General features: G+C 47.9%; 2 protein-coding genes across 3 annotated transcripts in view; one reads left to right on the forward strand and one right to left on the reverse strand.

Moving 5' to 3' along the window:
- Window positions 1–19367, reverse strand: part of LOC109869673 (low-density lipoprotein receptor-related protein 1) — a 148701-nt gene that overhangs the window by 28033 nt on the left and 101301 nt on the right. For both annotated transcript variants that reach the window (XM_031803758.1, XM_031803759.1), the window contains exons 26-46: window positions 14765–14969; window positions 14332–14496; window positions 13980–14224; window positions 13132–13263; window positions 12657–12884; window positions 11938–12112; window positions 11692–11786; window positions 10775–10927; window positions 10291–10437; window positions 10010–10135; window positions 9674–9805; window positions 9176–9310; window positions 8961–9090; window positions 8566–8692; window positions 8283–8434; window positions 7868–7992; window positions 7225–7599; window positions 1328–1517; window positions 885–1089; window positions 426–618; window positions 101–226 (exon numbers count right to left, since the gene is read on the reverse strand). In XM_031803758.1, the coding sequence (XP_031659618.1) occupies window positions 101–226; window positions 426–618; window positions 885–1089; window positions 1328–1517; window positions 7225–7599; window positions 7868–7992; window positions 8283–8434; window positions 8566–8692; window positions 8961–9090; window positions 9176–9310; window positions 9674–9805; window positions 10010–10135; window positions 10291–10437; window positions 10775–10927; window positions 11692–11786; window positions 11938–12112; window positions 12657–12884; window positions 13132–13263; window positions 13980–14224; window positions 14332–14496; window positions 14765–14969 (3561 nt within the window). The remainder of the gene's footprint in view (window positions 1–100; window positions 227–425; window positions 619–884; window positions 1090–1327; window positions 1518–7224; window positions 7600–7867; window positions 7993–8282; window positions 8435–8565; window positions 8693–8960; window positions 9091–9175; window positions 9311–9673; window positions 9806–10009; window positions 10136–10290; window positions 10438–10774; window positions 10928–11691; window positions 11787–11937; window positions 12113–12656; window positions 12885–13131; window positions 13264–13979; window positions 14225–14331; window positions 14497–14764; window positions 14970–19367) is intronic.
- Window positions 3095–7035, forward strand: LOC109869450 (delta-type opioid receptor). The gene is made up of 5 exons (XM_020459623.2): window positions 3095–4407; window positions 4545–4681; window positions 5868–6263; window positions 6391–6472; window positions 6564–7035. Exons 1-5 carry the CDS (start codon window positions 4218–4220, stop codon window positions 6830–6832), a joined length of 1074 nt encoding a protein of 357 aa, XP_020315212.1. The 5' UTR covers window positions 3095–4217; the 3' UTR covers window positions 6833–7035.

Below are 19367 nucleotides of genomic sequence, written 5' to 3' on the forward strand. Positions count from 1 at the left end.
AGAGACCGTCAGCACCATGCGTATCCTAACCTAGACCGTGACCCCCACCTAGCGAGAACCTATTGACTGACAATGTCCCCAGGCCCCCACCCCTTCTCACCCGAACAGGAGTTGTCCTCCAGGAGTCTGCGGTCTCCACGGCAACTACAGTTGACCCTCGCGTCCGAGGTGAGCAGACACAGGTCCTGACAGCCCCCGTTGTTGATCAGACAGGGAGAGAACTCACCTGGTAGAATCAAAATCAATTGAATGTACCTGCAATAGCCTTTAAATAGTGAAACTGTACAGTAGCCCTGTGTAATATCGGCATGGACACCATTAAGCGTGCCAATTTGAAGCCATCTAAGACGACGTTGGACTCCATTGGCAGTTCGTCAGCATAAACGAACCCCCCCCCCCCTTTCCCCACGAGTTCCATCACTCACAGCTGTTGGTGTCGTTGGCCACAGCGATGATTCCCATTGGCTGCTGGGGGATGTCATTTCTCAGCAACCTCATGTCTCTGCCCACAAACTTGTCGGCCCTGAGCACGGCCCTGCGGACCCAGTCAGTCCAGAAGATGTAGTCTCCATACACCGCCAGGCCGAACGGATGCACCGGCTCATTCTTCACAACCACCTATGTGTGTGTGTGTGTGTGTGTGTGTGTGTGTGGGGGGGGGGGGGGGGGTGTCACATGGTTGGTAAGAAAAGCGGCTCGTCTTCAAACAACCAAAAGGATTAGAGATGTTATTTCGATAACGATTCAGAACAAATTTTTAAAAAATGGTTAGACAAGAGAACACAACCGCAGACGCTTGGGAGTCCACGGGCGGCTGGCATCAACACCGTCCCAAGAAGTCGCCACGGTAACAAGAGTTGACACAGGTAACGGAGGTGACTCACGTAGCGGTTGCTGCCGTCGTACTCGCAGCGCTCGATCTTGTCCAGCGTGGCGTCGGAGAAGTAGAGTTTCTCGGCGCGGTGGTCTATGGCCAGGCCGTTGGGGGTGCGGATGTCATTACCGATGATCACCAGCACGTTGGCACCAGACAGACTGGCACGCATGATACTGGGGGACTGCTCGTTCCAGTTGGTCCAGAACATCAGACTGGTAAGACGAGGACAACAGGAAGTAAAGGGCGAGTTAGAAATAGCTTGGGAAAATGGTCCGTTACATAAAACAAACAGACAATAACGGCAGAAAGTCAACGCATAAACCGCTCCAGTAACAGACTAATAAAACTGACCAAACAGCTACGGTTTGACATTTCATCCGTCAATTCAAATCTAGTAGTTGTTGTCAGTGGCTTTATATATATACACAAAAGAACATCGCTGCCACTCACTCTTGACACTCGTCCAGTACAAAGGCCCTGGGGTGGTCGTCTCCAGACATGGTGACCACAGTGTTGCGGTCGTAGGCCTGCGGTCGGCTCTGGTCGACCGTGTGTCGGGTGATGGTGGAGGTGGTGTAGCTGGTCCAATAGAGGGTGTCCCAGCCACGGTGGTACGCCAAACCCTCCACTGAGCCTACATCTGGGGGGGGGGAGGTGGGGGGGGGTAGAACACAGAGGGGGAAAGACAGTCAGTAGAGGTATAGGCCCTATTGAGGGACTGTGACAGTACAGGACGAAACAGGACAAGACATGATTCCGTTTTCAGCACCCTGTCGTCCTTTAGTGTAGTGGTCTCAAGCAAACGGACCAAGAGAGCCAATGAAAGAGCACCGCCTGCTGAGAAGGAAGCAAGTCCAAACAACTACGGCAGAAAGAACGAAGGAAACACGTCAATGTATGTAGTATTGGCAAAGGGAGCAAACCTCTCTACAAAAGGTCCTTTAAGGGGTGAATTCAACTCTAAAATCATGAATTATCATTAAATAATGGAATAGGTTGCAAGCATGGTCAACTTTCCAGGAAGTTAGTTGTTAAATGGCAATGGGAAAGGTTCTTATATGGGCACGTCCATCCAAATCAGCTGTCGAATGGAAAAAAGCTGTGAGGAGAAAGAGAGAGAGGGGAGAGAGACAGACGGCGAGAAAAGAGAGAAGAAAGGAGAAAAGAAAGGAGAATGAAATGACGAGAAAAGAGAAAGAATGGAGAAAAGAGAAAAGAAAGGAGGAAAGAAAGCGAGAGAAGAAAGGACAAATGGTACAGTGCTACGAGTGAAGGACCTTGCCATGCCTGCTGTTCGGTATCATCCTGTCATTTCATGGCTGACTGCCTGTACACACACCGCTCCTCTCCCCACAGACCCTGTTATGCATGGTGACTTGTTATCCAGGAAGAAAATAAAAAAAGACACCGCCAGAACGCGTGCACACACACACACACACACACACACACACACACACACACACACACTCACACACACACACACACACACACACACACACACACACACACACACACACACACACACACACACACACACACACACATACACACCTTCTCCCTCTACAGTTTCCATTTCAGGATACTGAAACCCTTTTCTGACTCAAGTAGCTGTGTGACACCCGACAGAGCAGAGGTCACCCAGACACAATCCCCTGTAAAACTCTTTCAAGGGTCACCCCTTATGGGCTTTTCTCAGGGTTTCCCAGCATCTGCTGACGTCACGCCACGGTCCATTTTTTACGACAGCAACTGCACAATAATAAAAGCCTGGACACTCCATGTAACTGTTTGCTCGTGGTCAAAAGTCAACAACGTAGTTCTTTTTCTCCCAGGTGTTTAAGGTGGACGGAGGAGGGCTGGAAATCTTTGTGCACCTAAAGACAAGCAGTCAAACTGTAGCAGAGAGGGACGACAGCAAGAACAGGCAAAACACCCCTGCACAGCAGAGGCCAGCGTTTAAAGCTAACCAACCAGCGTCCAAGCCACAGTCGATATTCTCCATCCTTGAAATTCCTAGTGACAAGGGCAGACAAAAAGGAGGATGTTGGCCAGGACGCTAGCAAACAACTGGTTAATCAGTAAAGCTATACAAATGTGATGTACCTGCCAGGGTTAGTGTGTTCTGAACCATTTGGCTGTTACTTATAATCAGAAACACCTCTGTGACTCCCCCTCCTCCTCCCCGCTCCTATCTCAGCCCCTGTTCAAACAGTAGTTAAACGAGAAGCGAGCTGTTACTGACAACATTACCTATCCGACAGACGAACAGGGAGTATCGTTCTCAAGAACAACAAAGCCCTCTCTTTCCCCCTTGCCTTTATTGTGTCCTCTTTTTTTGTGTGTCTTCGTTCCTTCTCTCGCGTTCCTGGTTGTTCCGCCTCTCCTCTAGCTACCCGAGGAATCTGAATCTGTGGCCAGGTAGGCAGGAGAGCTGAATGAACCTCATAACGGACGACAACACCACAGGCACCGCAGCGAGGCACTTAGCTTCAAGTAGAATTGACTGCTTTTAAATGGCACCTGAGACGGCCACTCCTTTGTAATTATAGTGTTGCTTGGTTTCAACAAATCAATGCAACATTAAAGGAAGAGACTGGATAGACATTTTTTTTTTTAAATCACCAACTTCTTTGGGGGAGGGGGAGGGGGGGGGTGCTGATATGGAACACAGCCAGTTGTAGCCAGTGTCAGGAATGGACCCCTCCTCTCAATGTCATAGTCTCTATGAAGAAGTATTTGTGTGCAAACTTGGATCATTAAAACTTGTTTTGGAAGTCTGGAGTGCACTACTACGCCCCTGATTCTACGAGATTATAGTCTTGTTGGGTGTTCTGGCCAGAGACCGTAGAAACTAAACAACAGAAATCGATGCGGCATTCTTCAAATAGAAAGAGCCCGGACAAAGATTGTCACATCGTCTAAGCTGTGGAAACACAAAGGAATCTCAACTGCATTCGAGACAAGGAAGAACCGCCCAGACACCGATGCATTGTTCACATGCTCCTAGGCATGAAAGACCTTAACTGCTCAGTTAGCTGCTGCCTGTCAACGGAAACGTGTCAGTGAACCTGTCAGTCGTTGTGTTGGAAGTGCCAATGTGGTTCCGAGTGATAAGGTTTTACAGTAGGAGAGGGTACGTTGGGAGGAGGGGCGTTGGGGACGAGTGTCAGAGACAGTGTTACTGTTATGTCACCTATTATCAGACAGTAGTTATAAGGACTATCAAGATTAGTGATAATTAGTAGTCTGTTATATCAGCGCCGCCGTGTGTGTGTGTGTCTATGGAGGACAGAATTAGAATAGAATTCAGATTTGCTTGGCAACAAAGAGCTCTGGTGAAATGCTGCTGATGAACAATAGTGAAGTGGGAGCTTTGTGTAACAGTAGTAGTGGTGGGGGCCAGGGCAATGGGACAGACGGGACCGAGATGACGAAGTTGTTGGTGCCCATGCTGGACGGCCTCATCCTGGTGACAGGCCTGGCGGGCCACTGCCTGGTCATCTCCATCCTGGCCGGCCGCAGGAGGCGAGGTGATTGATAGATTTTTGGGGTACAAATTTTGTACAGTTAGACAGTCTTAAAAAAATAAAAACTGCCCCAGAGGACGACACATTGAAAGCGTGAAAAAAAATAAGAATAATTTGTTCCACCGTGGTCGTGTGTGTAGGTGGAAAGCCTCCTCATGGGACAGACACCCTGCTGCTGGCTCTGAGTGCTGCTGACCTGCTGCTGTTGCTCTGCCTACCCTTCCACACCGCGGCCATCGCCCTGGGCTCCTGGCCCTTCGGCAGCTTCCTCTGCAAGGTCCTTCATCCCTCCATCTTTTAATTCTTTGACTAGGGAAACACTTTATTTATTTTGATGTACTTCCTTACTTAGAGCTTCAACAGTATTTTTATGTACTTCCTTACTTAGAGCTTCAACAGTATTTTTATGTACTTCCTTACTTAGAGCTTCAACAGTATTTTGATGTACTTCCTTACTTAGAGCTTCAACAGTATTTTTATGTACTTCCTTACTTAGAGCTTCAACAGTTTTTTATGTACTTCCTTACTTAGAGCTTCAACAGTATTTTTATGTACTTCCTTACTTAGAGCTTCAACAGTATTTTTATGTACTTCCTTACTTAGAGCTTCAACAGTATTTTTATGTACTTCCTTACTTAGAGCTTCAACAGTTTTTTTATGTACTTCCTTACTTAGAGCTTCAACAGTATTTTTATGTACTTCCTTACTTAGAGCTTCAACAGTATTTTTATGTACTTCCTTACTTAGAGCTTCAACAGTATTTTTATGTACTTCCTTAGAGCTTCAACAGTATTTTTATGTACTTCCTTAGAGCTTCAACAGTATTTTTATGTACTTCCTTACTTAGAGCTTCAACAGTATTTTTATGTACATCCTTACTTAGAGCTTCAACAGTATTTTTATGTACTTCCTTACTTAGAGCTTCAACAGTATTTTTATGTACTTCCTTACTTAGAGCTTCAACAGTTTTTTTTATGTACTTCCTTACATAGAGCTTCAACAGTATTTTTATGTACTTCCTTACTTAGAGCTTCAACAGTATTTTTATGTACATCCTTACTTAGAGCTTCAACAGGATTTTTATGTACTTCCTTACTTAGAGCTTCAACAGTATTTTTATGTACTTCCTTAGAGCTTCAACAGTATTTTTATGTACTTCCTTACTTAGAGCTTCAACAGTATTTTTATGTACTTCCTTACTTAGAGCTTCAACAGTATTTTTATGTACTTCCTTACTTAGAGCTTCAACAGTATTTTTATGTACTTCCTTACTTAGAGCTTCAACAGTAATTGTATGTACTTCCTTAGAGCTTCAACAGTATTTTTATGTACTTCCTTAGAGCTTCAACAGTATTTTTATGTACTTCCTTTACTTAGAGCTTCAACAGTATTTTTAGGATCATGTTGTATAGTGCCTTGGGTATGAGAAATGCGCTCTACAATTGTGTTATGCTGATTATTAGGTCGTCAGCTTCCTGGGCGTGGCCTGTTCTTCCGCCTCAGTCTTCACGTTGGCTGCGCTCGCCGTGACCCGCTACCTGACTGTGGTCCACCCCGCCTGGTCCTTCCGCTCCCGCATGCACAGCCGCCTCAAACTGACCGTGGCGCTCCTCTGGGTTCCCGCCGTAGCCCTGGCAGCTCCGCAGTTTGCTTTCCGCACGGTGGCGGTGTCCAGCGCGTTACACTGCTTCGCCTTCCTGGGCGGCCTCAGTCAGCTGGTGTACAGCACGGCGTTGTTCCTGTTTGCCTTCGCGATACCATTGGGGGTTATTGTAATGATGTACGCCAAGATCTACTGCTTCCTGCGCCAGATGAGAGTGTCGGGACGTGCCCCCCAGCTGGAGCGCTACCAAAGCCAGGTAACCTGACAAAGGTGGCCGCCGGGTCCTGTCGTCATGTTGCCGGGATATCCGTGATCCATTCTAGTGTCGTTTCCAGTTTTACCTCCATGTATTCTAATGTTCTGTTGACTTCTGTGACCCACAGGTGACCCACACGTCAGCGCTGCTGGTGCTGGTCTTCACCCTCTGCTGGCTGCCCTCCTACAGCCTCATGTTCTCCCTCTTGGGTACCACAATAATCTGTTGTATTGTCTTTTCAATTGTTGTAATATTGTAGACTGGATTAAACTTCTATCCCTCTCGCTCTCTCCCTCACAGGGGTCAAGATCTCTGGTGTCTCCAGCTACCGCTCCATAGCAATCTTCATCCGTCTACTGGCGTCTTCAGCCGCGGTGGTTAACCCCGTCCTCTACGTGTTCATGTCCAATAAATTCAGGAGGGATCTGATGGACTTGGGCCGGGAGAGATGGGAGGGTTGCAGGGGGTGTACGGCAGGGTGCCCGGGGGTGTTCAGGGGCAGGGACATGGTGCGGCCCTTCAACCCTGTGGAGCTGGATACGCCAACCCTACCCTTACCCGGATTCTAAGGGTGACTATGAAAGGACATTCTGTGGATACTTAACAGATATTCTGTAGAGCTTTAATGACCCTCTATGGACACTATGAACTTTCTTTGGTTCATTTAAGGACCACTATGGACCCCTCTATGGACAGTGGGGCAACATGTTTGATTATAGAATAAGATCGGTCTTACAACCTCATTTCAATAAACACAATTACCTCAGCTGAGGCCATTTGCTTCTTCCTGTTTTTTAATGTTTTTTAACAGCACAAGCGGATAAAAAACCCACACGTGTACGAGTGCGTGAACGCCCAGCAAAAACGGCCAATTCCACGCGATCCTCCGTTGAGAGGATCCGCCAGAATGTTTTGCCTCTTGCGGACAGCGGAACATAACAGCGTCAACGTTAATACTCACTCTCCACCACCGTCTTGAGGTCTGATCCGTCATCGTTGATCTGCTGGATGTTTCCAAAGTGGATGTCACTGAAGAAGATCCGATTGGCTCCCCTCCCCCCTCCCCCGCGGGAGTCAAAGGTCAGAGCGATGACGTTCTTCATGTGCTCCGGGTCCTCGAAGGGCTTGATGGGGGCGTTCAGGTTGGTCTCGTCTGACAGGTGGATGCTCTTCAGAATGGTCCGCTCCGAGTAGAGCAGGTAGCTGTCGTAGTCGCGGCAGCCGCGGCCGTCCTCGGCCAGCATGCCGTGTGCGCAGGCGCACGTTCGCTCCCCGTTGCCGCGGTACAGGCAGAGCTGTTCGCAGCCGCCGTTGTTGTCTTTACAGACGTTGGTGCCTGAGGGAGAGCACACGCACGTCAGTCGCATAGTCACATCAGTCTCACACAACTTAAAACAAGCACACCAGGGTTAGAGGGAATTCCATTTCAGACAATCCAGGAAGTGAATAAAAAAATCCTTGTTCAAAATATCTGCTCCTTTTTATTTACTTTTCATTTGAAGTGTCAATTAAACTCCCGCGTTGACCGAATTAAAATGAAACGGATCCCAACCCTGCCACACATGTTCTCTGTGGGTTTCTCTTCGGGGTTTAAAAGTCCTTACCTTGTTGCCGGTCCCTGTTGAAGACCTTGATGTCCTTTAGTTGTACACCGATGCCGGTCCTCAGATACACATATTCCGTCGCGTTGTCTTTGTTGCCTCTCTTGATGGAACCGTTGGCGTGAGTCCTGGTCAGACAAGGCAAAAACAAAACACTAGTCAGTCACGCTCAAACAGGCTCGGAGGTAAAAACAAACACAAATTCTATTAAACGACACTCACGCCATGGGAATCTAAGTCTGGTAAACGGCAGGACGGCATAAGAATGTGGGGAAACTGTTCGTCTATGGCCTACGCTCCTTAAAAAGGAGCCAATGCTCATTGGTCGAGTAAATCAGGCATACTGTAGCAGGGTAGCATATTAAAGGGTTAAACCAAGACCGAGGAGGTGACGGGGATAGGGCAGCAGGGAGCTCACCTGTCGCTCCAGTAGATGTAGCCCTCGAAGACGGACACAGCGAACATGTCCATGTTGTTGTTGACCAGCACCACCTCTCGGTTCTCTCCCGTCTCCAGGTTGATGCGCTCGATCCGGTCGGTCCGCGCGTCACACCAGTACAGCAGCCCCTCCTACACACACAATCAGACAAATACTCAAACCGGTTTCTAAAAAAAGGAAAAACCGCTGGGTGTGCGTGAATCTGAAAGATGGATGCGCGCGCGTGTATGTGTGTGTGTGTGTGTGTGTGTGTGGACTGTACCTTGTAGTCGATGGAGATTCCGTTGGGCCACATGATGCTGGAGTTGACCAGGACTAATCTCTGAGAGCCATCCAGACGGGCCCTCTCTATACGGGGGACCTGGCCCCACTCTGTCCAGAACAGATACCTGCAGGGACACGCAGACACACACACACGCAGACACACACACACACACACACGCAGACACACACACACACACACACTCATATGAGTTTGAAGGCAAAAATGTACAGTTTCCCCATCATATGACAAGCTACTGCCTGTAATTATTAATCAAAATGCAAACATAACTGGTTGCTGGACTAATAACAACCTATAAGTAACCATGTTAAGACACACAGAGCACTACGGTACACACAGACACCCAATCCCTAGTCCCAGCCCCAACTACATACCCTTTCTCTGGGTGCACAGTGATGGCGCGGGGCTTGTCCAAGCCCTGGGAGATGACCACATAGCAGAAGGATCCATTGAGTCTGGCCACCTCGATGACGTCAAAGCCCTGATCTGTCCAGTAGATGTTACCTGACAGGGGACGGATGGGAGGAGTCAGTGTGTGTGCGCGCGTCCCTGCGTGTGTATGTGGTTGCGGTTCTGGTTGTTCTCTGACCTGCGATCCAGTCCACAGTGATGCCCTCCACCCTGCCGATGCCGTTGGTCACCACGTCTTCCCGCCACGTCTGGTCTCTCTTAGCTCGGCTGATGGTGCTCAGTCCCATGTCCACCCAGTAGATCGTGTCATTTTCTACGAGACAGACGTGATGACCGTTCGTAACCGGATACAATAATCATTACCGTTAGCAAAATAAAGTCCTACTAAAATAGATAGCCTAGCAGTTAAGAGCATTGAGACCGTAAACCAAAAGGTCGCCGGTTCGAATCCCGGAGCGACTAGGTGGTGGGGGGGGGGGAAATCTGCCGCAACCCTAATTGCTCTGGATAATATTTGTTACTTGGAAGACCGTAGGCAGGTACAGTGTAGAAACCGTTTGGGGGAACATCTTTGCAGTACGGTTGGCATGACAACACATTAACACTCAGGTGACTTGATCCTCAAACCAAAACTCCTGTTTCAAGGTTTTGGTAGGCCCACAAGCAGTACACTCACCGGCGTGGAAGTCGATGCCCACAGCCAGCGAGGTGCCAGACACGGGCACCAGGGCATCAGATTTGTCAGACGGGTCCAGGGGGATTCCTCGAATTCCCTCATGTACCGAGTAGAGCAGGAAGGAACCCATACCTGGAGAGGGAGGACAGAAAGTTCAACGCTGCTGTTACAGTAGGATTTCTCTGTATATTCTACACGGCAAGGCCATATTAGAGGATGAGGTGCTTCTATATCCAACGACTGTCCAAGCGCCTGTGACCCTTTGCAACGTACCGCGATTTGTGGATTTGAATAAAGTGTTTCAAAATGTGTGTGTGTGTGTGTGCGGTCTCTTACCCTCGCAGGACTGCTGTCCACTCTTAAGGCTGTAGCCTGCAGTACACATACAGGCTCTGGTGCTAGAGGAGGTGGGCAGGCACAGCTGGGAACAGTCTCCATTGTTATTACTGCACAGGTTGATGCCTGGGATAACAGAGGGGGGGGGGGGAATACAACCAAACAATAATGAAAACTCACTTTAAAAACAAAAACACCTTGTTCGTTAACTCGTCGGAGCTTCGACCGGGTAAGTCGGAAAGCGGGACATGGTAGGTGTGACAACTAGTGCGGCGTCCTACCTGCACCTGTCTGCAGGCTCTCGTTGTATATTCTCATGTGCATCATAGGAGAGGTGTTGTTACGCAGCACCTTCCAGTTCCCGCCGTCACTCTTATCACACGTCCCCATCTGGTCTGTCCCCTGGTCGGCCCACCACAGCTTGTCACCTACACACACAGCATAGACATTCAGTAAGCAACACAATGGTTTAAAATGGGTGTTTCACACGACGTTGCAGAGTTTTCCCTGATTCCATATTTTTCCCCCTGAGGGCAGAAACAAATGCGATTGGTTAAGTTGAGACTAGAAAGGTGATTGCTTAAAGTTAGGCAAATAATGTTAATGGACAATAAAGCTTTTTCGGATTCAAATTTTAATTCCAGACTCGACAGACACAATAGACAAACGGTTTCACAGATAACACTAACACAGTAGCTAACCCACAGGGCAACGCGGATTATAAAGACCTCATTTCAGCCAAGCGTAGCTTCGTTTCCGCCTTACCCATGATGGCCAGAGCGGACGCCTTGGTCAGCCTGCCTGGTTTGACCCCGTCCAGGACCTCCAGGCCTGAGCCGTCCATCTGACAGCGGCTGATGGTGCCGTTCCCTGAGCTGACCCAGTACAGCTGCTCACGGTCGTAGTCTATAGACAGGCCTATAGGATATAGTTAGCACAACACGATCCCAGTCAGACCTCTCTCGTTCACTCACACAGCATACGTCATAGTCTTCAGACAGGTCTGAAGGGGTCAAACAGGACAGATAACACTCCCTCTGTGCCAGAGTCTATAGAAAAGCCCGGCAGGGACAGAAAGGGGACATATAACTACACCCACATTCTCTGACTGCTTTTACCATTGAAGAACATAACACTGAAACCATTCAAACGGATGCAGCCTAATGGTTTGCTTGTTCATCAGGAAAGGCCTAACAGTAACTAATCCAGACCTTTCCTGAAGGGAACAAACCGTACACACCGGGGTCGTTTCTCGGGACACAGATTAAGCGCAAGAGAAACTGACAAACTGAATTGTTTTCACGGAGGACTTGAATTGTGAGGGTGACCCCCAAATTAATTTTCATGGTGAGCTAAATCTATTGGTTGTCGACACAAAATTGTGAAGGAAATGTGGTGATCTATTTAATAAGCACAGGAGACCAGCAAAATGGATAAAGTAGTGAGGTGGTATAGCAGGAACAGCGGCATCTAGTGGTCAAACACGGTACTGTCACATTAACTTACGGTAAACAATGCAAGCGACTTCAATGACTCATTTCTCTGAACAGGGCGGGGGAAAAACAGTACATGGTACGGAGAAACAATACTCACACACTCAAGCACGCACTCACACTGACTCTCACTTTTTCCTACTTGCTCAGCATTGTTGTACACTAGAGTGTTGGTGTTCACCCACTCACCCACAGGGCCCTTTTGATTGGTGAAGAGCATGGTACGGTTACTGCCATCCATGTTGGCCATACTGATGTTGTCCCCATCAGTCCAGTACATCTTTCTGCAGAAGGACAAACACATGACCCGTTGTTACACGTTAAGCTTGCTTTGACGGTCACTGAAATCACCGTGACAACGTCAACGTTCTGTTGCTGTCGTCGTGTTATTCGAAAACTCCATTCCTACTCCAGTGTGTGTGTGTGTGTACTCACCCCAGTATAGGGTGCAGGACCAGACAGTGGGGTTTGTCAAGGCCCTGGATAATAGCGTTCTTAAAGGATCCGTCCAGTCTGGCCACGTTGATCTGCTTCTTATTGGCATCATAGCTGGTCCAGAACAGGTTCCTAGACACCCAGTCTACTGCCAGACCATGGGCGTTGGGCAGGTCTGAAAAACAAGCACACATACAGGCAAATTGAACTAAACCACTAACGACAGGTAACTAACTGCCAACACTTGAGTAAACGATGGATACAAAGTATATTGAAAGCAGGTGCTGGTTCCTCAATTAATTAAGCAGTTAACATCCCATCATGCTTAGGGTCGTGGATAAAAATGCCCAGCCGGCCATTATTTTGGCTACCATGGCTAGAAGAAGAGATCTCAGTGTGTGTGTGTGGTCTCAGTCAACCAGATCTCAACCCAATTGAACACTTATGTGAGATTCTGGAGCGGTGCCTGAGACAGCGTTTTCCACCCCCATCAACAAAACACCAAGTGATGGAATTTATTGTGTAAGAATGGTGTCGCATCCCTCCAATAGAGTTCCAGACACTTGTAGAATCAATGCCAAAGCGCATCGAAGCTGTTCTGGCTCGTGGTGCCCCAACGCCCTATTAAGACACTGTTGGTGTTTCCTTTATTTTGGCAGTTACCTATAGATTCAATAAACAAATTAGCATTAGAGTATTTGAAAGAGCGGTCATCCTACCAGCAGACACCACGGTCTCCACTCCGGTGCCGTTGATGAAGGCTCTCTTGATGGTCTGGGTTCGCACGTCTGACCAGTAGATCCGGTGCTCCACGGCATCATAGTCCACCACGGTCACGTTGTCTATGTCTGGCACGGTGAAGGAGATGATGTAGTTATAGTAGGGGTTGTCTATGTCCACTCCCCTGATCTCTATCTGACGGGCATACAGCAGGAACTGGCGAGACTCTGGAGAGAGAATGGAAGAGACAAGGGGGGGGGGGGGGTACAGGGGAAGGGTTACGATCCAGAAACCACAAAAGGGCAGTATTTGAGCATATCCAAGAGCGGCTGAACTAAAATCCATTAGTAAGACAGTCGTCCGATTGGGTTTTTCTAAATTACAGCAAATGTCGACCCATTGGTCACCATTCAGCCCTCTGAGAGTGTGTGTGTGTGTGTGTGTGTGTGTATGTGTGTGTGTGTGTGTTCCTACCTTTGCAGGTGCGTTTGTCAGCCTGCAGCTTCATGAGGTGAGGACAGGCACAGGAGAACGTCTGGTTGAAGTTGATCAAACACAGGTGAGAACAGGGGCTCTGCTCATCAGAGGTGGCACAAGGGTTAGGAGCTGAGGGAGAGAGAGGACCAAGAAATGTTTAAAATCGACTCCATCGACTCAATTCTTATTCAATTTCGACTAAGGCAAATGTAACGAGAAAGAAATATAAAATGTAAAAATAAAGCTATTATTTGATTCAATTACTAAAACACTTCCATCACAGAGCATCGCGCTGGAGACTGAGTGAAGGGAGCGGTCGGCAGATAGGGATCGAGTATTAGAGGGAGCAGAGGACAGAGCGAGACATGGATAGGGATCGAGTCAGACATCGTCAGGCATGGTTTGTTTCCCCATCGGTGTCAGAGGGACTGGGGGAAGCTGTCAATCAACTGGCCAGTGAGACCTCAGCTCTGTTTTCCTTAGCCTCAGATCAGGGCCCGTATTCAGAAAGCATCTCAGAGTAAGAGCCTGTAAGTCCAGTCTGAAAGGCCAAATACTGCAGTGGGGGGGGGCCTTTATGATCCACAGTGTGTGTGTGTGTGTGTGTCTACAAGGTGTTAGAAACTACGCTACGTCTCGTAGAACATGGAGGCAACGCATCACACAGAGGTGACGGTTAGGCGTCCCAGAGGATTGGTGTGTTTGGGTTCAGGAGGTCTGGAGTGTAACCTCTCTGCAGTCCTGCCCTTTGGTGTGTCACTGTCCAGTTAGCAGTGACAGACAGCTGGGAAGTGTGGGGTGGCTTGTTTGTGTCCGCGTTGATGATTTGTGTGCGTGCCACCTACCTTGGGGCTGTCTGGAGGGATGGTACACCTGCAGGTCGAAGGGTTGTGTGTTGGTGCGTTGGACCACGGTTACGTTGTTGCCGGTCCACTTGTTGGCCTTGGCCAGGGTGTTGGTCCTCCAGTCTGTCCAGTACACCTCTCCTCCGTACATGGTGACCGCAAAGGGGTGGGACAGGTATTCATGACCCCTCAGCACCTCGATCAGACCAGAGCCGTCATACAGAGCAGAGTAGATGGCATCAGACCTGGGGAGAGTGCGTCTGGGTGAGTGTGTGTGTGTGCACGCGTGTGTGTGTGGGTGCACGCGTGTGTGTGTGTGTGTGGGTGCGCGCGGTAAGGAGAGCAACAGTACCTGGCGTCGATCCATACAATGCGTCTCTCCATGTAGTCCACAGTCAGTCCGTTGGGCCAGCCACCGCTGCCAGTCTCTCTGTGGATGGTCCTCCTGGCCTCACCGCTCATAGATGCTGCCTCGATCCTGGGCAGACTGGCATCCCAGTCCGTCCAGAACAGAATACTGACAACAGAGGAAGACAACGAGAACAAAAAAGGGAGAGAGAGACAAATTCATGAATATTCAGCAGTAGTCATTCACACTGTCTGAATATGTGAAGGGGGACTATCTATCTATCTATCTATATATATATCTATATATATATATATTTTTTTTTTTACAGTTCTATACAGAAGTCAGAGATTGCTTGTATATGATCTACTATTTCCAGTTCTATAGTATCTGTGGTATGGTATCGGTCACCGTGGTGGTTCAATGGTTTCATTCTCACCCGTCTCGGGGGTCCAGGGCGATGGCCCGGGGGTGCTCCACCTCTCCAGCCAGCAGAGTGGTCCTCATGGTTCCGTCCAGCTTGGCCACCTCGATCTGGTCCAGGTTGCTCTCCACCCAGTAGATGTTCCCTGCTATCCAGTCCACAGCCAGACCCTCTGGAGTGGCCAGGCCATACTGGATCACCACCTCGAAGGTGGTCAGAGCTGGGAGGAGGACAGGGGTCGGAGGGAGCGGGATGGGAGATGGCAGGGTTAAGGCCTTGCATTTGGGAAACTCTAGATTTGTTTGACACACACCATCACTGACCTCAACACACAGACAAAAAAAATTGTAAGACGGAAATGGAAGGAAATAACCTGATCCGATAGGTCAAACTCCTCTCTTATAATGGACGTGACAGAAATGGGACACAGTGGACCAGGCCGTATTCAAATGTAATTTTTTTGCAAAACGGGGTAATATTTGCTGGCGTAATACAACATGTCTGTCTAGCTCATGGCAAAGGACAGCAGCTACAGACTAACTCTATCCAGCAGCGCACCTGCTTCGCTGTAACAAACCGCTGACAAACTGAGCGGACTGTTTGGAATTCCTTCTCTGTGGAACCTGAATCAGGTCAGTGGCATGGCACGCACTGCTTACCACTGTGGGATTTCGAGCAACAATTTGCTAACAATGGCAGAACGAAGGTGGTGACTTCTGGGAAACTTGCATGCGCACAGACACACAGTTCCCGGAAAAACCTGGCACCCCAATGAAAGCAACGCAGTAATGGTGGACAGCTGATGATTCTGTGGAGTCCTTCACATGGCCTTCCAACAGTCATTAGATTACAGCATGAGAGGGAGAGGGCCTCTTCACAGTTTGGTTGTTATTATACTGCTGGAACCACAGTTGGCTTTGCCTGGGGAGGGTGGGGAGGCTGTGTATGTGTGTGTCTGTAGGGAGGAAACTTGTTGTTGTTGTTGTTGCCATGTTTGACCCTGTGGCGAAACCAGCGTCGCAATGTTTTTTTTCCATGGCAAAAATGAAAACACGAAGCATCGCAAACTCTATGGTCCTTTAAAAAAAAAAAACTGCTGTTTGGGAAAATATTGTGCTCTATGGCTTGGAAAACAAACGTGACTCCAGATGACAACATGATGTTTGTTTCCAACATTAGGGCCGTTTTCCTAAAGAAGTTAAATCCTTTCATTTGTTCCCTTTACCACGATACTATGGCGATCCTGCTTTTGTCCTGGCCCTACAACTAAACACGGAAAGATCTGAAATCAGCAGAAGCTGATTTATGGTGGAGGGAGGGTTGTTTTTAAGAGGGTTAGAGGCGTGGGAGGGGGCCTGGGAACAGGGACTAATGGAATACGCTGGTTCCTACGCTACACCACAGTATGTGTGTCTGTTGCTCTGCCCCAGGGTGGCTGCAGTCACGCAAAGGAGTGGTGAGACAAATTTGAAGAGACAAAGCCTTCCGTCGTTCTCTCTGTGTGTGTGTGTGTGTGTGTCTGGATTTCTTCTGTGGGATTCTGGGAACACACCCTTGATTGGCCAACAGACCTGGGGTTGGGGGGTGGGGTGGTAGGGGTCTGAGTTTGGGACATTGGGGGGAGAACACGGGCCAGCTGTGACCTGTCTGGGGGATTTATGCTGGGGACATTAATATACATCTAGACTAGATTTGACAGGCGAGGCTACCCTGAGACAGCACTGTTGTACGAGGGAAGTACATTCAGAGAAAGTGCAAACTTTGTAACTCATTTCTGTTTGTCCTCAGACTAAAGAGGACAAAAACACAGTCCTTTCTACTCAATTTCCAGACGCTTTCTAATTCGAAGCCATTTCTATGTTGGCTGACGCAAGACCAAGCAGACCTTCCGACACATTAGTGATGGGTTTTCCAGAAAGATCTCCTGCCACCACCCTGGTCTCTGTGTGACAGCAGTCATCGTCACAGCATATCTTTAAGATCCCATTCTTTTTTTTTGTTGTTGTCCCCTGATCCATTGATATTTGGATTTCAGTTTGTATTGACTGTCACGTCACGGGCTCTATCTTAACAAACCCAACCGTAAACCTAAGCTCAGGCGGTAGTGCTTTAGGTTCTAAATGTTTTCACAGGCATTGGCGTGGAAGGGCTGGGTTTTGACGAGTAAACACGTCCTGGGTGTGTCGAGGCTTGGCCCTTTAGAATGTGCTCCACGGCAAAATATGTGGTTGCGTCAAGGTTGTGCATTTACACTATTTTATGTATTGCCTGGGAATCAACTCCAATTCCAATTTTAGTCCGTCATACTTTGTTAAACAGCTTACAGAAACAAACATGTTGATTATCCCATATTTATTAAATAGGTTAACTTAGAACAACGTGGACCGCAAATGTGTTTTAGTAGTTGCACGGCTTCAATAGCATTCACACGGACATAGAAGCTAGGCCTAATGTAAATATGGCTGAGCACGGACATAGAAGCTAGGCCTAATGTAAATATGGCTGAGCACGGACATAGAAGCTAGGCCTAATGTAAATATGGCTGAGCACGGACGTAGAAGCTAGGCCTAATGTAAATATGGCTGAGCACGGACGTAGAAGCTAGGCCTAATGTAAATATGGCTGAGCACGGACGTAGAAGCTAGGCCTAATGTAAATATGGCTGAGCACGGACATAGAAGCTAGGCCTAATGTAAATATGGCTGAGCACGGACGTAGAAGCTAGGCCTAATGTAAATATGGCTGAGCACGGACGTAGAAGCTAGGCCTAATGTAAATATGGCTGAGCACGGACGTAGAAGCTAGGCCTAATGTAAATATGGCTGAGCACGGACGTAGAAGCTAGGCCTAATGTAAATATGGCTGAGCACGGACATAGAAGCTAGGCCTAATGTAAATATGGCTGAGCACGGACATAGAAGCTAGGCCTAATGTAAATATGGCTGAGCACGGACATAGAAGCTAGGCCTAATGTAAATATGGCTGAGCACGGACATAGAAGCTAGGCCTAATGTAAATATGGCTGAGCACGGACATAGAAGCTAGGCCTAATGTAAATATGGCTGAGCACGGACATAGAAGCTAGGCCTAATGTAAATATGGCTGAGCACGGACATAGAAGCTAGGCCTAATGTAAATATGGCTGAGCACGGACATAGAAGCTAGGCCTAATGTAAATATGGCTGAGCACGGACATAGAAGCTAGGCCTAATGTAAATATGGCTGAGCACGGACATAGAAGCTAGGCCTAATGTAAATATGGCTGAGCACGGACATAGAAGCTAGGCCTAATGTAAATATGGCTGAGCACGGACGTAGAAGCTAGGCCTAATGTAAATATGGCTGAGCACGGACGTAGAAGCTAGGCCTAATGTAAATATGGCTGAGCACGGACGTAGAAGCTAGGCCTAATGTAAATATGGCTGAGCACGGACGTAGAAGCTAGGCCTAATGTAAATATGGCTGAGCACGGACGTAGAAGCTAGGCCTAATGTAAATATGGCTGAGCACGGACATAGAAGCTAGGCCTAATGTAAATATGGCTGAGCATGGACATAGAAGCTAGGCCTAATGTAAATATGGCTGAGCACGGACATAGAAGCTAGGCCTAATGTAAATATGGCTGAGCACGGACATAGAAGCTAGGCCTAATGTAAATATGGCTGAGCACGGACATAGAAGCTAGGCCTAATGTAAATATGGCTGAGCACGGACATAGAAGCTAGGCCTAATGTAAATATGGCTGAGCACGGACATAGAAGCTAGGCCTAATGTAAATATGGCTGAGCACGGACATAGAAGCTAGGCCTAATGTAAATATGTCTGAGCACGGACATAGAAGCTAGGCCTAATGTAAATATGGCTGAGCACGGACATAGAAGCTAGGCCTAATGTAAATATGGCTGAGCACGGACATAGAAGCTAGGCCTAATGTAAATATGGCTGAGCACGGACATAGAAGCTAGGCCTAATGTAAATATGGCTGAGCACGGACATAGAAGCTAGGCCTAATGTAAATATGGCTGAGCACGGACATAGAAGCTAGGCCTAATGTAAATATGGCTGAGCACGGACATAGAAGCTAGGCCTAATGTAAATATGGCTGAGCACGGACATAGAAGCTAGGCCTAATGTAAATATGGCTGAGCACGGACGTAGAAGCTAGGCCTAATGTAAATATGGCTGAGCACGGACATAGAAGCTAGGCCTAATGTAAATATGGCTGAGCACGGACGTAGAAGCTAGGCCTAATGTAAATATGGCTGAGCACGGACATAGAAGCTAGGCCTAATGTAAATATGGCTGAGCACGGACATGCCAAACACTGTCAATAAGCAAGATTAAAGACATTATTGATGAGGCCTTAAAAAGAGAACAAATCATTCTAATCAAATTCTTGTTTTAGAATTTGTCTGTGTCACACCTATCATTTCTCCCTGTGGGTACATAGTATTCAATGAACGCAGATTATGGAGAGTTATACGCACATCCACATTTTTCTCAGGAGCTGGACAAAGAGCCAACGTAAAGAGAAAGGGAGAACGTCCGCTCATCGTGATACTACTACTACATTTTTTTGAAACAACAATAAATAAATGTAGCAGTAGCCTTAAGGGAG

This window comes from Oncorhynchus kisutch, linkage group LG24 (genome assembly GCF_002021735.2).
Source record: "Oncorhynchus kisutch isolate 150728-3 linkage group LG24, Okis_V2, whole genome shotgun sequence".
Classification (NCBI taxonomy): Eukaryota; Metazoa; Chordata; class Actinopteri; order Salmoniformes; family Salmonidae; genus Oncorhynchus; species Oncorhynchus kisutch.